Genomic DNA, 21,906 nt, shown 5'->3' with positions numbered 1-21,906 from the left:
TGGGATGTGGGCGAGGGGACAGGCGCCTCCCCAGCTTCGCCCGGGCTGGCGTCCAGAGGAGCGCCTGGCTCACTCACAAATCCGCCCAGACACTGTCCAGCCATTCACTCACCGAGCGCACCGCCGAGGTTACAGCAGTGACACAGAACAGACCCGAATCCCGGCTTCGTTTAGTTTAAATTCTAATGGAGGCGAACGGACAATAAGCAGAACCAAGGAAACTGTGTCTCGTGTTAGGAGGTGATACACCCGGGGGGAGGAGAGATACAGCAGGGGAGAACCAGGGGATGCCAGGTGGGGAGGACCGACATGTTCAGTGGGAGCTCAGGCAAGGGCGGGTGCCTGACGTGCCAACACTTGCTGTTTGCCAAGCAAACAAGGAAACGTTATTCCATCTTCCTTTTGATGAATGATATTAACTTGGGTCCATTGTACATACGTATGGGTCCGAAACCCTCATGAGATTGTTCATCCTGAGTCTTGTCGAGTTGGAGATGGAAGCTGGAAGGGGCTCCAAAAGATGACCCTGCAGAGCCGGCCCATCCGGGTGTCAGAACACAGGAGGTCCCGAAGCCACAAGTGAACTCTGGGGCTTCCCAGGTGGCTTTGGTGGTAAAGAACCCGCCTGCCATTGCAGGAGACATAAGAGACTCGGGTTTGATCCCTGGGTCGGGAAGATCCCCTGGAGGAGGGCATGGCAGCTCACGCCAGTATTCTTGCCTGAAGAATCCCATGGACAGAGGAGCCTGGCGGGCTACAGTCCGTGGAGTTGCAAAGAGGCAGACACGACTGACTGAAGCGACTTAGCATTCAGGCAAATTGCAGAGCAGGGGTCAGGGCCACCAGGGGGTCCAGGCCTCTGCTCCAGTTTGAACTAAGATCCCCCCAAAAGAGATGGGCAGATGACTCCAGCTGTACCATGGACCCCCGCGTCACCCCTGAATGTGCACCCCAGGCTCAGAAGCATGGAGAATGAGCACATGCCAGTGGCCTGCACCCCTCCTGATCCCCTTGCAGGCCTCCCCTGGGTCCTCGCTGATCCCCACCGCCCACCTCTTTGGATCATGACTGCAACCCCTGGGGTCCTCTTGGATTCATGGCCTTTTTTCCTCAAAGATGCCCAGTGACTGAGTCAAAATCTAGACACTAGGAAGGAGTATTTATTTTTGGTCACACAGTGTATGTTCTGAGAAAACTTGGGCCATAAACGCTCAGCCTGCTTCTCCCACGTGTGTGACAGAGATAAGTGTGCAAGAAAGGGGGGCTAGCTATGCACTGTGTTTCCCTGGCCATGTCCTCTGATGGCCAGGGTGGCAGAGCTCTGCCCATTGCTGGGCCCAGCTCTGTGACCTCAGGTGAGTTGCTATCCCTCTCTGGGTCTCAGTGTCTGGTCTTTAAGTGAGGGGATCATCTCTGAATTGCTTCCTAGAGGACAGGTCTTTGATTCTAAAGATTTAAGAGTGGGATGAACTACTGGTAACTGGTTAACGGATACCACGCTTCGGGTTTTTAGTTTCTTTTGCAGCCCAGAGCTTAGCTGTGATGTATTAAATTCATATTTATTCCCCCTTCCGGGGGACCTTTTTTGGATGAAAACCATCTCATGAGGGCAGGCAAGCTGTGGCTGCTGGGGCGGCTGCTCCACGTGGTCTGTCCCCCGCAGCTGTCCCCGGTCTACGCGGGGAGGACGTGCGGGCTGTGCGGGAATTACAACGGCAACCAGAGGGACGACTTCCTGACGCCCGCGGGCCTGGTCGAGCCCCTGGTGGAGCACTTCGGAAACTCCTGGAAGCTGCGCGCAGACTGCGAGGACTTGCAGGAGCAGCCCAGTGACCCCTGCAGCCTCAACCCGCGCCTGAGTACGTGAGCCCCGAGATCCCCGAGTTCCAGTGCATTCCAGGGATGGGGTGCCCACCGTGGGGGAGGGGACCCCCAAATCCTTGGGATCCCCCTTGTTCCAGTGTGTTTCCTGGATGGTTCGCCCATGGTGTGGGGGTTGGAGCCGGTGGGTCTTCCTTTTCCTCCTCAGCATTTGATTATCTGGATCATTTATTCTTCAAAGTCTCTTTATCGAGCACCCTCCGTGGGCCACACCCTGGGAAAGAAAAGAATAGTCCACAGTTCTTCCCCTGGACCTTCTCAGTCTGTCTGAGAAGCAATTACATTATGGGAAGATAGATGCAGGGGGCGGCCATCCGAAGATTGGTCTGCCTCAGCATCTGGGGCCTACATCAACCGCGCCCTCTTTCTCAATTCATCCGGGAACAGTTTTCTCCCTGGGAAATGCAGTTGATTGTGTATTGAAGCCAATCAGGAAAGAATATGGGCTGCAGAAGAAAAATCGCCACGGTTCCCAGACCGGAGAGAAGCTGTTTTTGCTGTTGGTTCTGCCGAGGCGGGCGAGGTCGGGGATTTTGGTCTGGGGGTCCGGGTGCGCGCGCCCGTGCGCGGTCCCGGACACGCCCCTCCCTTCCCCACAGCCAAGTTCGCAGACCAGGCCTGCGCGATCCTGACGTCCCCCAAGTTCGAGGCCTGCCACAGCGCCGTGGGCCCGCTGCCTTACCTGCGCAACTGCCGCTATGACGTGTGCGCCTGCTCCGACGGCAGAGACTGCCTGTGCGACGCGGTGGCCAGCTACGCGGCGGCCTGCGCCCGGAGGGGCGTGCACGTCGGGTGGCGGGAGCCCAGCTTCTGTGGTGAGTGTCCTCTCCGTCTGCTGCCCCTGCAGGCCAGCCAGCGGGATCCGCTGGGATGCCCTCTGCTCTGGTCCAGTTCCGAGCACTGTCTCTGGTTTACTGCCCTGGGAAAGGAGCCCAGGGCATCTCGCATCCCTTACCCTTCCTATTTCCAGGAAGCACAGGGCGGTGGGGACTGGGGTCCCTGCCTGCAGAGATTTCTGAGGCTGCTGCTGCCTAGTGTGGGATACACGTAGGGTGGGGGTGAGGAGCGAGTGGGTCCCAGATGCCCATGCATTCCTGCATACCTAGAGGGTCTGATGAAGCAATGGGAGAGGGAGGTACCAGCCCTCTGCTTATATGTGTGCATGCTAAGTCGCTTCTGGGTTCAATCGCTGGGTTGGGAAGATCCCCTGGAGAAGGGAAAGGCTACCTACTCCAATATTCTGGTCTGGAGAATTCCATGGACTGTATAGTCCATGGGGTCACGAAGAGTCAGACGCAACTGAGCAACTTTCACTTTCACTTCAAGTCGCTTCTGTTGTGTCCGACTCTTTGCAGCCCTTTGCATGAATATCTGACCTCAGAGATGTGTAACTGGGAAAAGAAGTATTTTAATAACTTTCTGAGATAACTGAGGATATATTCGTTTGATCTTCCTTCTTGTGTGTGCTCAGTCATGTCCAACTCTTTGTGATTCTATGGACTATATAGCTCGCCAGGCTCCTCTGTCCATGGAATTTTCCAGGCAAGGATGCTGGAGTGGGTTGCCAATTCCTCCTCCAGGGGATCTTGACCCAGGGATCGAACCTGCATCTCGTATGTCTCCTGCATTGGCAGGAGGGGTCTACCACTAGCTCCACCTAGGAAGCCCGTCCTCTGCTTATAACTTCAGGTAAACCTTGGAGCAGTCCCTGCCCACAGCTCCGGCACTGTGTGAAGTCGTGTAAAGTAGAATAAGGTCCAGACGACCTGAAAGCCTCACTGGTGCTGTTAAAGGCCTGGCATCTGAGCTGGTCTGTGCCCCGCACCCTGGTCCCTGGTTGGTTGTTACTGTCGCTCTGGGAACATTTGCCCAGTGCCCTGCATGGGCAGGCAGTCACAGTGCTGTAGGGCCTGGACCTTCCTGTTTGAGGCTGAGGTGGAAACTTCCTCCCTTACTAGGTGTCACACTGAGCTCACACGGAGCAAGAGCATAGTTAGATTAAGGCAGGGGCAACCAAGGAAGGCTTTCTGGAGGTGGTGCCCTTGATCAGCAGTCCCTGGGTGGGGAGGATCCCCTGAAGGAGGGCATGGAAACCCACTCCAGTATTCATGCCTGGAGAATCCCACGGGCAGAAGAGCCTGCTGGGCCACAGTCCATGGGGTCGCAAAGAATCGGACATGACTGAAGTGACTTAGCATGCACACGCATGCGCTTGACCAGGCTTTAAAAAAGGCGCTTTCTTGATGGAGAAAAGTTGTTTCTGATGGTGGAATAATAGTAGTGATGTAGAAGTGAAGGCATTGAAGGAGGATACGGTCTAGTGGACACTGATTTATAGGGTGAAGTAGATGTATTTGGAGACATAAATGTTGGCGGTTCTGACAGAAACAGGAAAATAGGAACCACAAAACACAGTAAAAGGACTTAATAACACATATTTGAAGAGAAGTTTAGATTTAGGGGCTCTAGAAATATCATTGTTTAAGCGACCTTATAAAAATGAGTTTAAGTGTGATTTGATTTTAAGCGACCTTATGAAAGAGAAACAGAGACAAAATGAGGAACACGTGTTTAGGAATAAGTGTTTAGATGTGTGCAGTTGTGCCCCCATCACACCATCCCTGGGGTGTCACAGGCCAGCAGCCAGGAGAACTGAGGCTGAGACCTTACTGGCAGCTTGCTTTGAGCCCTTCACTTCACCCTCCAAAACCTTTATCAGCGTTTGCTGTTTAGAAATTGGGAGACATGGTCTGGAGTAAGTGGTGTCTGATTGTGAACATGCTTTTAAAACAGTTTGGTGTTCTTTTCGTGAGCTCCAAAGAGCTCCAGTACCACAGTTCTTTATATCTCAGGGCAGAAAAGAATTCAGCGAGAGGCCAAGTGGTAGATAAGAAGTGATTTATTAGAATAGGACATTTGTGAGGTTGTACAAGTGGGTGCGTGAGAAATGCCACGTCCTGAGAACTTACAGGGCTGCAGTTGTATAATCAAAGGAGAAGTGGGGAGGGGGGAGAAGACCTTCTCTGTCTTTTTTGAGTGGACGTCATGCTTCCAACATCAGCTCCTCCTCCAGGTTGAGCAGGTGAGTTTTCTTGTCCCTCCATGGTCAAGCTGGGTCCACAAATTGTTGTGGGTGCAGATAGCATGTCCTAGGGATCATTAACTTGCTGAGCTCACGGAGCAGGATGTGGGTTTCATGCCAGCATTGTTTTATTGTTTGGAAACTTGTCTCCTGTTTCTGTCTCATGGTTTTGTTGCTAAGCAAGCCTGCTTGGTTCTGTGGTTAAGCAAACCTGCCCTCTGAGTCATCATTAACTTCCAGGGGTCTCCCATGTTTTTTCTACCTACAGTCCCCTAGTGGGATTAACTACTGTATCACCTCCCTGTCCCTTCACTGTCCCTGTCACCTTGATCGTCTGCCGACCTTAGACACTATGCATTATCCCTGTGCTGAACTGCCCGAGGGATTTCCTCCTTTAGGACAGTCCCCCAGAATGCCGAGGGCTTAACCAAACAGTCTTTAAACTCTTAGGAGCGGCTGTTCTTAACCCCCACCCAGAACAGAACAAAAAGAGGATGGGCCAACTCCACAGCAGCAGGTGCTGACCTTTGGTTAGAGTTTCCTGGCTCCCGAGGCTTCGTGATATGGCAGGAAGTGCAGGTGGTGGGAAGACCCCATCCCTGGAGACTTTAAAAAGAAAAGTTTATTTATTTAGGCTACGCCAGTCTTTTTAAAAATATTTATTTGGTTGCTTTGGGATCTTCTTTGTCTCAGGCAGGATCTTTCACCATGGTGCATGGATTTTCCACTTGGGGTACACGGGCTCAGTGGACCATTGAGATTTGTAACCACTGGACCACCACGACAGACCCTGTCCTTGGAGACTTTTAAGGACAAGAGGGATCTGTCTTTATGAGCTGAACCAGAGAAAACCAGCCAGGTGGTCCTCCTGGGTTGTCTCTCTGAGGCCCGAGGAAGGAGGGGGCAGGATGCCTGGGTTCCTCCTCCATCCTGCACCTCATTTTCCCTTCCTGAGAAATAAGCAGAATCTCAAACCACTAACTCTGTCCCCAAGAAGAGGCCACACCCACTGGGGACTCTCTTGCAGCAAGACTCGAATGTGTAGCTACTTTACAAGGTGAGAGTCCTGAGAAGCAAAATCATTTTTTTCCCCCTTGGAAATTGGTTGTGTTTCCTTTGGGAAGACAAGACCCCAGGCTCCTGGCAGTCAGGGACCAAGTCTTACCGTTTCTGCATCTCCCAGCCTAGCACAGCCCCTCCCACGCCCCTTGCCGCGGACACATGGTCAATACGTGTTAAACAGATGATGTTACTTCTGGGGAAGAAGGAGACATTTAATACAGCTGAGCCGGCTTCTCAGAGGAAAAAGCCTTCTCAGCCTAGCTCCTTCTGATTGGGTGAAATGTGCCCTTAGAGTCATAGGTTCAGTGGATTGGGATGCCCATCTTTAGAACCCAACCTGTCCCATCTTAGGGCTTCCCAGGTGGTAACAGCGGTAAAAAAATCCACCTGCCAATGCAGGAGACACAAGAGATGCAGGTTCGATTCCTGGATTGGGAAGATCCCCTTGGAGAAGGAAATGGCAACCCACTCCAGTATTCTTGACTGGGAAATCCCATGGATAGAGGAGCCTGGCGGGCTGTAGTCCATGGAGTTGCAAAGAGTCGGGCACAACTGAGCGAATCACGTACGCATGTCCCATCTTAATCCACGTTTGCTCTAAATATTCATCCGATGACCCAATGTCTCTGCTGGTTTGGAAAAAGGTCTGTGTCTCACATGGTTAAAGCCCCTCCCCTCCCAGCTTCCCTCAAACAGCAGGCCCACCCGGGGCAGTTGTTGGTGGGGGGGCACCCCGGCTTAGGCATTTCTGAGGTTCACGACCAGGCTTTCCCTTTGGAGCTTCCCTGGGACACAGCCAGCAGGTTTCTGCTGGAGAACTGGCTTCTAGCAGGCAGCGACGGGTTCTATGATCCTGGGAGGGGTGTCCTCAGGGTAAGCTTCTTATTTCTTGGATGATAGCTGATCAGCAGCAGGAAAGCATCTTGAAAGAGCCAAGTGCCCCTCAACACCAACCTCCCTCCCCCGCCACCAGAATTCCATCACTGGGGAGCTTGTGAGAGGACCGTGAGCTCAGACAGTGGGCTGAATCCTGGCTGGGACCCTCGAGTGCTGGGTCCTCTTAGGTCTGGGGCCTGCAGAGCTCGGGCTGCATTTCCCCTTTATCAGGAAGGCAGGAAAGCAGCAGAAAATCGCCACCTGCCAGGCATGACTCAAAACTCCCTCAACCGTCACAGCCACCCAGATGGATGTTGCTTTTATATTCCAGCGAGGACACTGCTGACTAGAGGCATGGCTGGGACTTGAACCCGGGAACTTGGTATTCAGTGCCCACTCTCATAGCAGTTTTATGTTTCTATGTGGGAGAGGCCAGGAAGGGCAACGGCTGTGGGGAGGTGGGTGCTGCCCACTTTGAGCGCCCCAGCTGTTTGTGACTGGCACGTCCCCAAAGCCTGGCTCCTAGGGGACTGTTTTCTTTTAGAGCATAATGGTTAAGAGCATGAGCTTTGGGGGTGTCACAGAGAGCTGGGTTCAAATCCTGCCTCAAGGACTTCCCTGGTGGTCCAGTGGCTAAGACTCAGCGCTCCCAATGCAGGGGGCCTGGATTCGATCCCTGGTCTGGGAACTAGATCCCATATGCTATAACTAAGACCCAGTGCAGCCAAATAAATTAAAAAAAAAAAAAAAAAATCTTGCCTCGGCCTCTTCCTGGAAGGCAGGTCCCTGATGGGTCACTAAGCTTAAGTTTCAGGTTTCTTACCTCTGGTGGTGGGATTGTGAGTTCTCACTCATTGAGAGGCACCAAAGGCATAAAATCTCCGTGAAGAGCAGGGTATCCAGTAGGTGCTCAGTTAAGGGAGCTGTCATTGTTTTTATCATCAAGGGAGAGATGCCCTCGCCCATCCCTGCCAGGTCTTTTTTCATTATTTGTTGTTCAGTCGCTCAGTCGTGTCCGACTCTTTGTGACCCCATGGACTGCAGCACACCAGGCTTCCCTGTCCTTCACCATCTCCTGGAGTTCGCTCAAACTCATGTCCATCGCGTCAGTGATGCCATCCAACCATCTCATCCTCTGTCGTCCCCTTCTCCTCCTGCCCTCAATCTTTCCCATCATCAGGGTCTTTTCCAATGAGCTGGCTCTTCACATCAGGTAACCAAAGTATTGGAGCTTCAGCATCAGTCCTTCCAATGAGTATTCAGGGTTGATATTTACAGCCCTAAAATCTACTGGGATTTCTACTCTGTCCCAGGCTCTGAGAATTCAGAGATGACCAAAGCGTGGTCCCCCTAGTTAGGCAGAGGCGAAAGCATGTACTTCCGTACATGACTTCCCCACAGTCATTCGTGGGGTTCCTGGCGGTCCCGTGGTTAAGACTGTGCACTTCCACTGAAGAGGGTTCCATCTCTGATCAGGGAACTAAGATCCTGAATGCAGCTAAAAAAGAGAAAAAAAGAACAGACAACTGTGAGCATAAAAACACACTTTTGCTCCTGGTGGGAAGAGAAGGCGGTGGCCATACAGATACAATTGGGGGTCTTGGAGGCAGCAGGTGGGACTGCTGGTCCTAGAACACAGTCCTGCTCATCTTAACGTTTCCACTGAGTGTGTCCTTGCCCCACCCTCTCCCCCAGCACTGAGCTGCCCACCCGGCCAGGTGTACCAGCAGTGTGGGACCCCCTGCAACCTCACCTGCCGCTCACTCTCCCACCCGGACGAGGAATGCGCCGAGGTCTGTCTGGAGGGCTGCTTCTGCCCGCCGGGGCTCTTCCTGGACGAGACGGGGTCCTGCGTGCCCAGGGCCCAGTGCCCCTGTTACTACGACGGTGAGATCTTCCAACCCGAAGACGTCTTCTCGGACCATCACACCATGTGGTGAGTCGAGCAGCGGGACTGGGGACTCCGGAAATGGCAGGGCTGGGAAATGGTCCTCCGAGTCCTCCATTTCGTGGATGGGTACACTGAGGCCCCGCATTGCACAGCGAGTCGGGAGCTAAGCTGGGACATCACCCAGGCCTTCTGTCTGCCTTCCTGTGCCCGGCACTGGAGCTTCAGGCTGGCGGTGGGAGTCTGTCGTGAGCAGTAAGCCAGCTGTTACTCGTGGAGCCCCACTCCCCGCGTTAGTCAGTTTCCCTTTTCTAGAATGGGAAATGAGAGTGCTCCCTGCCAGCCTCCCCTTCAGCCTCCCGTCAGTGTTTTCAGGCCAAAGCATCTGAGCCAGAAGAACATAGACCGTAGTAGCATCGCCTCCCAAGCATATCACTGTCTCCACTTGCTTCATGCTTTTCTTGAAAAAAACAAAAAATAACCAAAAAACCCCTTCAGATCACACCTACTTCCTGCTGTTCTTCACCCAGGCCCTCGGGCATGGTCAGTGTCAGCAGGGCAGTCACAGTCGGAGAAGAAATTTGTAACAGAACATTTATAAATACCTCCTTGGCACTGATTCTGTCCTGGGTCCTAGGCTAGAGATGGTGACCTAAAGATGAACCGGACACAGAGTGGGCCTCAAAGAGGCTGACCGTCTACAAGGGAAACCAGCTGAAATGTCCTGGTGATGGAAAATTTCAGACACTGGAGTAGGGAGAATAGTATCAGGAGCCCTAATGCATCTAGTCTCAGCTTCCCTGATTATGAGCTCTTTGCTGTTCTGAGTTTTAAAAAAATTTTTTAAAAGTTTTTTTTATTGAGATATAATTCACACACAATAAAATTTCTCCTTTTTGGTATACAGAGCTATAGATTTTTACAAATGTGTACATCATGTAACTACTGTCACACTCAAGAAACAGAATGTTTTCATCACTCTGCAAAATTCTTCCGTGCCCTTTTTTAGTCAATCCTTTACTCACTCTCTGGGCTTCCCTGGTGGCTCAGATGGTAAAGAATCTGCCTGCAGTGTAGGAGACCAGGGTTCGATCCCTGGGTTGGGAAGATCCCCTGGAGGAGGAAATGGCAACCCACTCCTGTATTCTTGCCTGGAGAATTCCAGGGACAGAGGAGCCTGGCAAGCTACAGTCTCTGCGGTCACAAAGGGTCAGACACGACTGAATGACTGGGCTGTAATATTCAAGGCGTTTCTCTCTGGGACCTTGCAACAACACTGTTAGGCAGGCAGGCCTGGCTTTTTCAGTAGGAATTTGAGGCTTAGAGATATGCTCGCTTTCCCAAGCCACCCAGCAACTGGCTGGAACCCAGGGACTCCTGAACTCTCCGTGGTACGTGGAGAAAGGACCGTTGATTTTGGTGACCAGAAGGCCCCGGCGGCCCTCCTGTTCTGTAGTGGGGTGAGCAGCTGCGTTTCAGATGAATGCCGGGCTGGGAGCCGGGCTGGAGGGGACAGAGCGCCTTGTGGGAGGCGGGGAGTCCTTCCAAGTGAGGCCGTGACCTTCGTTTCTGCAGCTACTGCGAAGACGGCTTCATGCACTGCTCCACGAGCGGAGCCCCGGGGCGCCTGCTGCCTGAAGCAGTCCTTGGCAGCCCCCCATCCCGCCGCAGTGAGTACTGCTCGCCACGAGCTCCCCACTCCCTCTGCCCAGACGGGGCGGGCGAGGGGGCTGGCTGCATTCAGGCGTGTGTTTGGGTGGGTGACCTCCAGGCCTTTGCATGGGGACATCCCAAGTATCGAGGCAGGAGGAGTTTAATTTTGTGATGAGGAAAGACTGAATTGCCTGTAGGATGGACCAGCGAGATCTTGCTTCTGCCCACGGGAACCTTAACCCAGGGAGCAGCTGTGGGTGTGCTGGCCACTTTGATTGTGGTCAACACCGCCCTCCTCTGATGGCCTCTCTATCAAGGGACATGCTGACCAGGACACCTCTTTAGAAAGCTTCTCAGAGGGATTTGAGAGAGGAGTCTGAACCTGGTGCTTTGGTGTGAAGGTCGTAATTGATGCTGTGCTGTTTAAGGTTGAGACCCAGGAGAGAGAAGAGCCTGACCTGGGGCTGGTGGGACCACGTTCACATTTACGGAGCAGGGTCCTTGTGGGATTCCAGGCAGATTGTCATCCTTGTGTAGAAAGGACCCCCTAGGAGGAGGAGGTGGGATGTCTCTAGGCAAGTTGTTCTTTGGTTGCTAAGTCGTTTAGGCGCTTGGCTACCCTATGGATTGCAGCACACCAGGTTCCTCTGTCCTCCACCATCTCCCGGAGTTTGCTCCAGTTCTTGTCCATTGAGTCAGTCATGCCATCCACCCGTGTTCTCCTCTGTCACCCCCTTTTCTTCCTGCCCTCAATATTTCCCAGCATCAGGGTATTTTCCATTGAGTCTGCTCTTTGCATCATGTGGCCAAAAGTTTTGGAGCTTCAGCTTCAGCATCAGTCCCTCCAATGAATATTCAGGACTGATCTCCTTTAGGATTGACTAGTTCGATCTCCTTGCAGTCCAAGGAACTCTCAAGAGTCTTCTCCAACACCACAGTTCAAAAGCATCAATTCTTTGGTGCTCAGCTTTCTTTATGGTCGAACTCTCACATCCATACATGACTACTGGAAAAACCATAGCTTTGACTAGAAGGACCTTTGTTGGTGAAGTGATGTTTCTGCTTTTTAATACGCTGTCTTATATGGGCTATTTTCAACCTCTTCTTCCTGCGTCTCACTTTGCCTGAGACCCGCCCTCTGACCCAGCTCTGTGACTGCGTTTGTTTTCCGAGGGCCCTGGTGGGGAGCCTGCCCCCTCCCTCTGCATGGCTGGCTGGTTGTGGAGCATCTCGGCATGGATTCAAAACACGTGGGCGGCTCACCAGCTATCAGAACTTAGGACCTTGTCTTAGTTTATTTGGGCTGCGTAACAAAATTCTGCAGACTGGAGGCTTATAAAGAGCAGACACTTACTTCTCACAGTCCTGGAGGGTGGAGATTCGAGAGCAGCATGCCCATGTGGTCAGGTGAGAACCCGCTTCTGGGTCCTCACTGTGTCCTTGCGTGGTGGAAGGGGCAAGGGAGCCCCATGGCGTGTTTCCTTAGGATGCTAACCCCTTTCATGAGGGATGATTGGTCACCCACCCTCATAACCAATCTCCTCCCCCAACCCTTGCCTTCTAACCTCCTAACCTTTGGGGGTTAGGATTTCAGCATGTGAATTTTGGGGGACACAACCATTCAGTCCATAGCGGACCCCAAGTTCACTGCATCCCTCTGCCTCTTTCTTCCTCCTGTTCTCTCTCATTGAAGCATTTCCCCCACTACTTCACCCCTCTGGGCTACATTCTGCCTCTTAGGTCTTTCATATCTCTCTTGCCCAGAGTCTTCTTGTCTAGTCAATGGAGGGTATCTTTTTTCAAAGTCAGGGAACTCCTAGAATTTCATGTGCTTTGGAAAAATCATTTAACCTCTTAGGGTTTTAGTTTCCTACAGATGCTTCCATATAAAAATGAGGCTGGAAATTCTGACTTTCTTACCCATATGAGGTAGTAAATACTGTATGTGTAAGATACAAATGCAATCCAGCACATCAGGGTTTTTGAAAGACAGGCGCTATATCAATCATCTGCTGCCATCATTTATTCAATCATGCAGTGATACTAATTGTCAGGAAATGTATCAGTGAACAAGGCAGATATTGCGCCCCGCCCCCATCTGGTGCATCAGATGGTGATGTCAGGCAGCGATCAGGTGGAGAGTGACAAAGCGGGAGTGGGGGACAGGTAGGAAGGTCCAGGGATGGAGTGTTCCAGCTTTAAATGGAGGGGCTGGGACGGTTGGGGGCCGGGCAGAGGAGGACATGTGAGCAAAGCCCCCTTTAAAGTTCTTGTGATTAAGCTAATTTTAGGAATGATTGTTTTGGGGCAAAGGTTCCTTTTTAGCACCTGACTAATCCTGGCTCTGGACGTTTCTGCGGTGTGTCCTGATTCAGTGTAGTGGGCAACAGCAGAGTCAGGGGATGAGGACCATGGGCCATCGGAGGGGTTGCTGAGCTCAACAGATGTGCCTTCCGTGTGGGCAAAGGTCAGAGGTCAGATGCGTAGATGAGGCTGCTGCCCAGGGCCCGGCTGGAGGTCAGGCAGTGCTGTGTCCCAGGGCGCGGACAGCCTGAGCCTCTGGGGTGGAGTGAGTGCACGCAGGGGACGAAGGGCAGGGTAGACGGCAGGCCTACTCTCCCCTCCGCTGATCTGTGGTTTTCCTGACTCCAAGGCAAAAGGAGCCTGTCCTGCCGACCCCCCATGGTCAAGCTGGTGTGCCCTGCTGACAACCCGAGGGCCGAAGGGCTCGAATGCACCAAGACCTGCCAGAACTATGACCTGGAATGCGTCAGCACGGGCTGCGTGTCCGGCTGCCTCTGCCCCCCGGGCATGGTGAGAGCCCAGATTTTGTTTTTTTTCTTTCCCGTGAAGGATCAACAAAAATGAGGGGATTGCTCTAGAAAAGTTCTCAAGCCTTTTTGTTCAAAAATTCTTGAATGGACCACCTGTGTTTAAATTAGACTATTACCTGCTTCCACCACGAGGTGGCAGCAAAGCATAGTCCAGTGCCCGTCTCTCGCCCTCCAGCCAGGGCTGGACACAGTCTCCAGGCAGAGCCTAGACACAAGCTTTCAGCACCTCCTACCACTCTGGAGGAGACCAAGGAGAGAAAAGACACAGAACCATTCAAGATACACAACTGTATAGTGGAAATCCTGGTCTCCTGACTTCCAGCCCCAGGTGTTGTACCACTGTCTGTGAGATGCTCACTTAGCTCTGAGGTCTTGTGGTCACATCTTCCAAACTGGTGCCCAGCTCTGCGGGCATCAGGGAACCTCTTGGCAGAGGGGAAGTGTGTTCACCTGTCTGATGCTTTGAGGCCCAGTTTTCTTGCTGGCCCACTGGGAAGCCTGAAAAGACTTTGGCACTGTTTTTTATTTGGTTTTGTTTTAAATTAATTTTTATTGGCGTGTTTGGACTTACAATGTGGTGTTAGCTTTTGCTGTACATCAAAGTGAATCAGTTATACATGTGTGCACTCTTTTTTATCTTTATTTTTTTTACACTCTTTTTTAGATTCTTTTCCCATATAGCTCATTCGAGAGTATTGAGTAGAGTTCTCTGTGCTGTATAGTAGGTTCTTATTAGTTATCAATTTTATGTTTAGTCGTGTGTATATGTCAATCCCAATCTCCTGATTTATTTCTTCTCTCCCTTTCCCTCTTGGTTGGTGCTGCTTCTTGAAAGCTAGAGCTTGGGCTCAGGGGCCCATCCACAGAGAGCCTCACAGGAGGGCATTGTAAATCCTATGAAATGTAATCCTAAAAGCTTCCAGAAAGCCCTCCTGTCTCAAAGATATCTCCTATACTTCCTATGGTTTGTCACCTCATCAGGTTTACTAAATTATGATAGGTATGAAGTTAGTATGGTTAACAAAAAAGAACTTTAAAAAAGCTTCTCTTATAAATCCTCACAGGAAGTCATTCACACTTTAGTGAGAGTTAGTTCATCAGATTCTTTCCTGGTAGCAAACATGCATTGAGCTGGAAATATTAGCAGGGAGGACATAGCACAGTTGGCAGGCAAAAAAAAAAAAAAAAGATTTTGGAGAATGGGTCAGCGTGGAGGGGTGAAGATGGGGTTTTTTTCAGAGAAAAGTGACAAAACCAATTTTTTTCTACCTCATAATTTTTCTTGTGGCCGATTGAAACCCAGGACCAAGTTCTCAGCACAAACTTTTCTTGCTCAAGATGTCATGAGTTGATGAACAAATGTGACTACTATTTCTGCCTGTTCTCTTTTGAAGTCCTTGAAGGACAGTCATCACCTTTATTGTATGATCCTTCTCGTGTCCCAAAGGGGCAGATGCTAAGCAGGGATGGTTCTTTTTAAACATGTCCAAGAGACTGATTTGCACAAAATTCACTTGGGGGCTGCAGTGCTGACCCACCCGTCTTGTCTACATCCCGCCCATCTCCTGCATTGTGTCTTTATCTTTCTATCTCTGTGGATTTTTTTTAATGCTTTAGGACTCTGGGTGATTCAGCTGGGCTGGTGGCGTTAAAGTTGAGAGCCTCCTGATGGGAAACCTTGCCTCACATATACATAGGCACACACATATATATACACACATACACACAGAAGTACACATGCATATAGACACACTTACATGTATAAACATACACAGGCACCCACACATACACACACAGAGGCAAATACACATATATACACACATATACACACATGCACACATACACACAGGCACACACATATATACAGGCACACACCCATACACACACATGCACCTACCCACACAGACACATAGGTATGCACACATATACACACACACACACAGGCACACACCCATACACACACATGCCCCTACCCACACAGACACATAGGTATGCACACATATACACACACACACACAGGCACACACAAATATAGATGCACACACAGGTACACACACATATAGACACATATGTATACTCACGTATATTAAGACACATGCATGCACTCACACATGTACATACATGCACCCCCACACATGCATGCACACACAGAGACACACAGGCATACACACATATATAGGCATACACAGGCACACAGCCATACACACACATGTGCCTACCCACACAAACACATAGGCACACACATATACACACAGGCACACGCAAATATAGACACATGGGCACTCACATGTATCAACATACACACACCCACATACACACAGGCACACACACACATACACACAGGCACTCACACACACATGCACAAAATGCATGCATATATACAAGCATGTGCATACAAACACACATACATGCATGCACATATATACATATTCACACACCTGATTTCAGTCTATGATCCCTGACATGAAAGCTCTATGCTCAGCCCAAGACCGCCCTGTCCCAGGGCTCCAAGCCCAGGGGTCCCAGGCTTGTCTGTGGAGCAGTGGGGTCATGTGGATGCTGAGGCACCCAGACCAGAAGCTTCTCACCCTTGGGTGGCTTTGGAACCAGAGTGCTGTGGGTCCTTCTCCCAGGGTCATGCAGAGCGGGCGTCCAGGGCGGCCTCCTGGGCCGGGATGGAAGCAGATCCCCGTGTGGGGTCAGAGGGGCTCTGCCAGCTCTTCCTGAGCCCACCGGGGCCAGTGGCTCTTCTCAGTTCTCCCCCGCCCTCTCGGCGGCATCCTTGAGGAGTACTCCTCAAGGAGTTATACTTGTCAGGTGGTAACTCCTCAGCTGGTGGGGGCGGGGGAGGAGGGCAGGTGTGTCAGACCCTCAGGAGGGGACTCGTGGGACTTGAAAACCCCCAGCCTCTGCTGGTCCATCCCTGCCTGTGGCCAGTATTTCGCTCTCACCTCCAGGACATTATGTACATTGTTAACTAATTACTTCATTTCAATAAATCGATTGTCCAGTTTTTTCAATTATAGAACATAATAAATGCTCAATGAAGGACAATCAGAAAAAAATTTTAAAACCACAAAAAGAGAATTAAACTCCCTTATTCTAGCCCCTCAGAGGCAACTTCTAAATTCCCTTCCAGACAGTTTTTGAAGTGTATATGTATATTTTTTTTCATAATTGAGACTATATGTGTATAGTTTTTTATCTCTTGTTTTAAAAATTAACAGAATAAGTAGTTCTCAAAACTTTTAAGATTTTAATATTTTCATTGGACAACATCACCTGGAGATTCCTCAATGGGCTTAATCATTTTCGTATTGTTGAACACGTAATTGCTCCCACTTTTTTTGGAGTGATAAATAATTGCACATTAATCTTTGCCCATAACTCTGTTACCTTTGGAGAAATCCCCTGGAAGAATTACTGGGTCTAAGGAGATGCATGTGTCAGGGGCTTTTGACACGTGTTACTGGAGTCTCCACTGGGTCCCAGGGCTCCTGCCCGCAGCAGTGTGTGAGGGCAGAGGGGGTCGGAGTGTCGCCAGCTGAGCCAGGAGGACCAGTGTGGATGAGAGCTGGGTCTCCAGCCCTGGTCTGGGCCTGGGCTCCCCGGCTTGCCTCTAGCCGAGGCTGTTCACTCACTGCAGCCCCAAGACTTTCCATTCTCTTTCCCTCAGGTCCGGCATGAGAACAGGTGTGTGGCCCTGGAAAGGTGCCCCTGCTTCCACCAGGGCAGAGAGTATGCCCCCGGAGACAGGGTGAAGGTCGACTGCAATAGCTGGTGAGGCTGGGAGCGGTTCCGGGGGCGTTGGGGGCAGGCGGGGGAGGGGTTTGGTCACTCGCCCGCCCCCCACCCGTGGGAACGTGACTGTACCTCTCCTTTTCCCTCTGCCTCTGTTTCTCCATCTGTCAAATGGGAGAATCTTTTTCATCCCCTGGGCTCGCCCTGGACGGATGCTCTCTGGAAAGCAGTGTTTCCCTGCAGGGAGTGGGGCCTGGGAAAGATAAGGGCCGTATTCATCACTGCACGTGCGACCAAACTGCCCTAGGGCACCAGGTCGGGGTCCTTCTGTGGCCTTATCCTGGTCCCCCTCCCCCAGGCATATTTCAAGGGTGTCTACCTGGAAAGGGACCGTCCTTCACCCAGCCCCTGACTCTGCTCATCACCCCGCCTGTCTTTGGGGCCATGCAGAGCTTTAGGGATGGGCCAAGGGGCCAGGCGGGAAGGGGCTCACTGTCTGGGGCTGGAGGTCTGAGCGCCCCACTGCTGACCCCCAGAGCAGGCTTCCTGATGTTGGTTCTGGTACCAGCTGGGGAGTCAGGGGTGTGGGCAGCGGGCAAGTCCCTGTGGGTTTATACACATTGCTGCGAGTCAAACCCAGAAGTTCACGGCTGGTCACCATTTCTCTGACTCAGAACTTGCCTGCTCTTCTGTCCTGTGTGTTCCCTTAGCCTCAGAGGGCCTTTTGGCCTTGGGGTCTGTTCTGTAGAGACCCAGTGGCCCTTCCCAGGTAATGTCCCGGGAGACTGGGCTTCAGCACGTTCGGAGCAGGTGGTGACAGTGTCCTTGGGTCGCCTCGGACAACTGGGGCTCTTCTTTGCCTGTTTCCCCCTTGTGATGAGAGGGTAGCGTGGCTTCCCTGTCCTTCTGGGCCTGGTGCTCTAAAAACATGTGGGTTCATGACTGCAGAGCCCCGTGAGGTTCGAGCTTCAAGCCACAACGCCCCCCACCACTTCCCGAGGCCTCCTGGGGGTAGGTGGTGTCCTGGCTGCCCTGATGCTGGACCTGCCCCCATATCCAAGGGCCTCACCCTCACTCACCGTCTTCTGCCCCCAGCGTCTGTCAAGACCGGAAGTGGAACTGTACGGACCACGTGTGTGACGCTAGGTGCTCCGCCCTGGGCCTGGCTCACTACTTCACCTTTGATGGGCTCAAGTACCTGTTCCCGGGGGAGTGCCAGTATGTCCTGGTGCAGGTGAGAGCCAGGGAGTGGGGAGGGGGCCCCCAGGCTAGAGCTGCTAGTGGAAACAGCTCTGGGGGCTGGTTTCTAAGGGAGTGATTTCCCAGTCCCTGGAGAGGCGGGGCCTCGAGACCCTGGTGACTGCTGACTTGCCCCAACTCCCTGGACGCCTCCAGGGATGGACAGAAACTCATTGGTCAACCGGCCTTGGTGTGGAGCAGGCTCCCATCACCCCAATTCCAGCACAAGGGAATGAGAGAAGGGCTTCTTTCCTCCTGGCAGACACAGCTTGGTCAGGGAACCAATCATGGCGAGTGGAGTCGGGGCTGGATTTTGGCCCTGGCACCCTCTCTGCCAGCATCCTTGTACGGTGGACAGCCCGCTGGGGATGGTGGAAATGACCCCTGGAGTTTCCTTTCCTTCCTGTGATTCTGTTCCATCATATCTATTCTGTTCTGTTCTCTTCTGCAACGTGTCTCCTACATATGAATGAGTTCTATTCTGAGAGTGCGTTCATAAGTCCAGTTTGTTCACAAATCCACCTACGTTAGCCTAGGTACCCAACCAACACAGTTGTCTATATTTTGTACTGTACTGTAACAGGTTTATAATACTTTTTATACAAATACTACATGAAAAAACAAATACAAAAGTAAAGAAAACATTTTTAATCTGACACTGCAGTACCTCGAAAAGTACAATAGTACTTTACAAAAGTACAATAGTGCAAAAGTATATATAACAGCACAATAGCTGGCACACAGGGGTGGCATCGAGTGACCAGGCAAGAAGAGTTAGTGACTGGAGGAAGGAGAGGAGGGGGGAGATGGTGGAGCTGAAGGATCATTAGCAATGGGAGACGGAGGGCAAGCTGCCCCGTTCACTCACGCCTGATGTTGATGGTTCCTTGCTAGAACACAAGTTGCACGTTTGCATCTTTGAAAGTTCGAAACTTGAAGGTTCATACGTAGGGGGCTCCTCTTCTTTTCTATTGTATTCTATCCTGTCGTATCCTGTTCTATCCTAGTCACCATTGTCATTTCCAACCTAGTGCAGCTCAGAGTGGGGAGGGGGTGTGGGGTAGAGCAGGTCCTACTGCCCACAGGGTGGGAAGCAGCCCGGGGGATCCTAGCTGTGGACTGAGGGCCGCTCGGCCCCCCTCTCCCGCCGGGTGGACTCCTGGGCGTTTCTCTTGCTGGTTGACACCGATTGTGGGTGAGCAAGGAGGGCTGGGCTCTTTATTCATGATAACGAGGAGGCTGGACTCTGCAGGTCTGTTCATCTCCACTCTCCCGAGTGGGAGGAGGGGCTCAGTGTGGTCTGGAGGGAGGACCACAGACCCACAGGAGCCTCAGCCCCAGAGACAACTGCAGGGAGTCAGGCGTTGAGGGAGACAGAGGATGACACCTGCCCGGTGTGGGGGGAATGAGCCCCCTGCCTCTTTCCCCCACCCCAGATTGGCCCCAGAGAGGCAGGTGGCATGCTGGCACACGGGCATGCACCCCATGGAACGGTTTTACCCACACCCAGGTGCCCTCTGGGGCTTCCCCGCAGGTCGAATGTGGAAGCCCATCTTTGTCACCTGTTGCCTTCCAGCCTCGGTAGCAAAAGAAGGGGTGACCCCAGCTCTGGAGCTCCACCCTCAGTCAGGTTCAGATCTGGGCACCCAGAAAGCACGACAGTTCAGTGCAGTGAGAGGAGCTGGTCAGACCCCCTGCCCTGGCTCTGCCTGCCCAGTGAAGCTGCCCAGGTGGGCAGTCGTGCCCCCAGGGGGCTGTGCCCCTCGGGGGGCCACTCGTCCCGCCCCACAGCCAGTGCTGATGGCCCCTCGATGCTCTTCCTGGGTCCCCTCCCTGTCCCCTCTTGCTCCTCTGGGAGGTGTTCTCAGGACTAAACTCTCTGCTTCAGAAAAATCTCCGCTGGTGACGCAGCGCTTCTACCTTTGTTCCCTCTTACAACTTTCACAATCCCATTAACCCAACACTAACCCGTTTAACCCAGCAATCCCACGAACCCAACACAGACGCATTAACCTGACAACCCCATTAGCCTGAGACAAACCCGTTTAACCTGAGTCCCATTAGGTTGGCTAGTTCCATCTTACAGAGGGGCACGTCCTATGTGTGGTATGTATGTATGTGTGTGTGTCAGTGTATGTGTCTATGTATGTGCAGAGCCTATATTGCATGTGTTATCTATGTACATGCATGTGAGTGTATGTGTGTATATGCATGTGTCTGTATATGTGTTTGTATGCATATGTGTGCACTTGTGTGTATATGCATGTGTGCGGCTGTGTATGAACGTGTACTTTGTGTGTTATGTATGTGCGTATATGTGTATTTGTGTGTATATGAATGTGTGCCTATATGTGTGTATGTGTATGTGTGCATGTGTATATATATGCATGTGTGAATGTGTGAAAGTGTGTATTGTATGTATATGTGTGTGTCTTTGTGTGTTTATGAATGTGTGTCTGTTTATGTATATGTGCATGTCTGTGTGTATATGTGCAAGTGTGTATTGTATGTGTGTGCTGCGTGTGCATGTATGTGTGTGTGCTCATGTGTGTGTGTGGGGGGGTCAGAGAGGTAAGTGACCTACTCAACATTATCCCAGACATGGCAGAAGCAAGCCCGCACCTAGCTTTTCTGAGTTGAGTGGTTTTCCCCATCACACCACAGCAGCAGCCACGATGGGAGGTGTTTGCCAGAAGCGTGTCCCTTTCTGCTTCTTTTCTGTGCAGACCCCAGCGAGGACCAGTGCCCACTCAGCCTCTGTTCCCTTCTAGAGGTGGCAGCTCAGCTGGTGTTGCTGGGTCTGGCGGTCTTTGGTTACAGTCCTGGCCAGCCACCCAGGGGACTCCACTGGAGCTTGGACCTACCAAGTGTCACATGCCTGATAGCGCGGGTCCCTGGCTGAGGCTGGCCCAGCAGGCTCCGGGGGGGTGGGGAGCAGCAGGCTGATGTGTCCACACTCCCGCTCTGCCTCCCTTCTTCCTCCCCCCTGCCCCTCAGCCCTTCTCCCTGCCTGACTGTAGGCACTTGGCTCGTGGGTGATGGCTGAGGATGGCACACCTGTGAGTGTCGTCTGGCCATGAGCACACAAGCACACACACACATGCATGTGGTCATGGCAGCCTCCTGTAACACTCCTCCAAAGGCCTGGGAGGACTGGCCACTGGTCTGCCGGTCTGGGGAGGGGTGGAAGGATCGTGTTTCTCTCCTGACACCCACTCCTTTCCCCAGGACCACTGCGGTAGTAACCCTGGGACCTTCCGGGTCCTGGTGGGGAATGAGGGGTGCAGCGTCCCCTCCCTGAAGTGCAGGAAGCGCATCACCATCCTGGTGGAAGGAGGAGAGATCGAGCTGTTTGACGGGGAGGTGAGTGTGGGCAGGTCCCCCCACCCTCAGTCCCCCCATCAGCTAATGGGGAGCAGTGCCCAGCGTTCATTCAGGACACGTGCGGTGGAGCACGATGCTGCCGGTGGAGAGACCTCACCACGTCCTGCGAGGGGGGCAGGTGCAGATGGTGATGGATTTTAGTAAAAGAAAGTGCGGGCATGTGTGGAGGAGAGTGTATAACTATCTGCACCAGTGTGGAAAGAGCCAGGGCTGACCCTGGGTGGAGTGGAGGGCGGGAGGACTTTCGTATGGGAATACATGCATAC

At 52.2% G+C, this 21,906-nt stretch overlaps 1 protein-coding gene across 1 annotated transcript in view; it reads left to right on the top strand.

Moving 5' to 3' along the window:
* VWF (von Willebrand factor) overlaps window positions 1-21,906 on the top strand; it is a 129,836-nt gene that overhangs the window by 51,600 nt on the left and 56,330 nt on the right. The window contains exons 14-21 of the mRNA XM_043440090.1: window positions 1,664-1,859; window positions 2,481-2,696; window positions 8,597-8,837; window positions 10,365-10,459; window positions 13,096-13,256; window positions 16,953-17,056; window positions 18,113-18,251; window positions 21,485-21,619. Of these exons, the coding sequence (XP_043296025.1) occupies window positions 1,664-1,859; window positions 2,481-2,696; window positions 8,597-8,837; window positions 10,365-10,459; window positions 13,096-13,256; window positions 16,953-17,056; window positions 18,113-18,251; window positions 21,485-21,619 (1,287 nt within the window). The remainder of the gene's footprint in view (window positions 1-1,663; window positions 1,860-2,480; window positions 2,697-8,596; window positions 8,838-10,364; window positions 10,460-13,095; window positions 13,257-16,952; window positions 17,057-18,112; window positions 18,252-21,484; window positions 21,620-21,906) is intronic.

The sequence above is a fragment of the Cervus canadensis genome, chromosome 21, assembly GCF_019320065.1.
Source record: "Cervus canadensis isolate Bull #8, Minnesota chromosome 21, ASM1932006v1, whole genome shotgun sequence".
NCBI lineage: Eukaryota > Metazoa > Chordata > Mammalia > Artiodactyla > Cervidae > Cervus > Cervus canadensis.
Note: the sequence above shows the minus strand (reverse complement) of the source record. Positions and strands in the feature narration are given on the sequence as shown.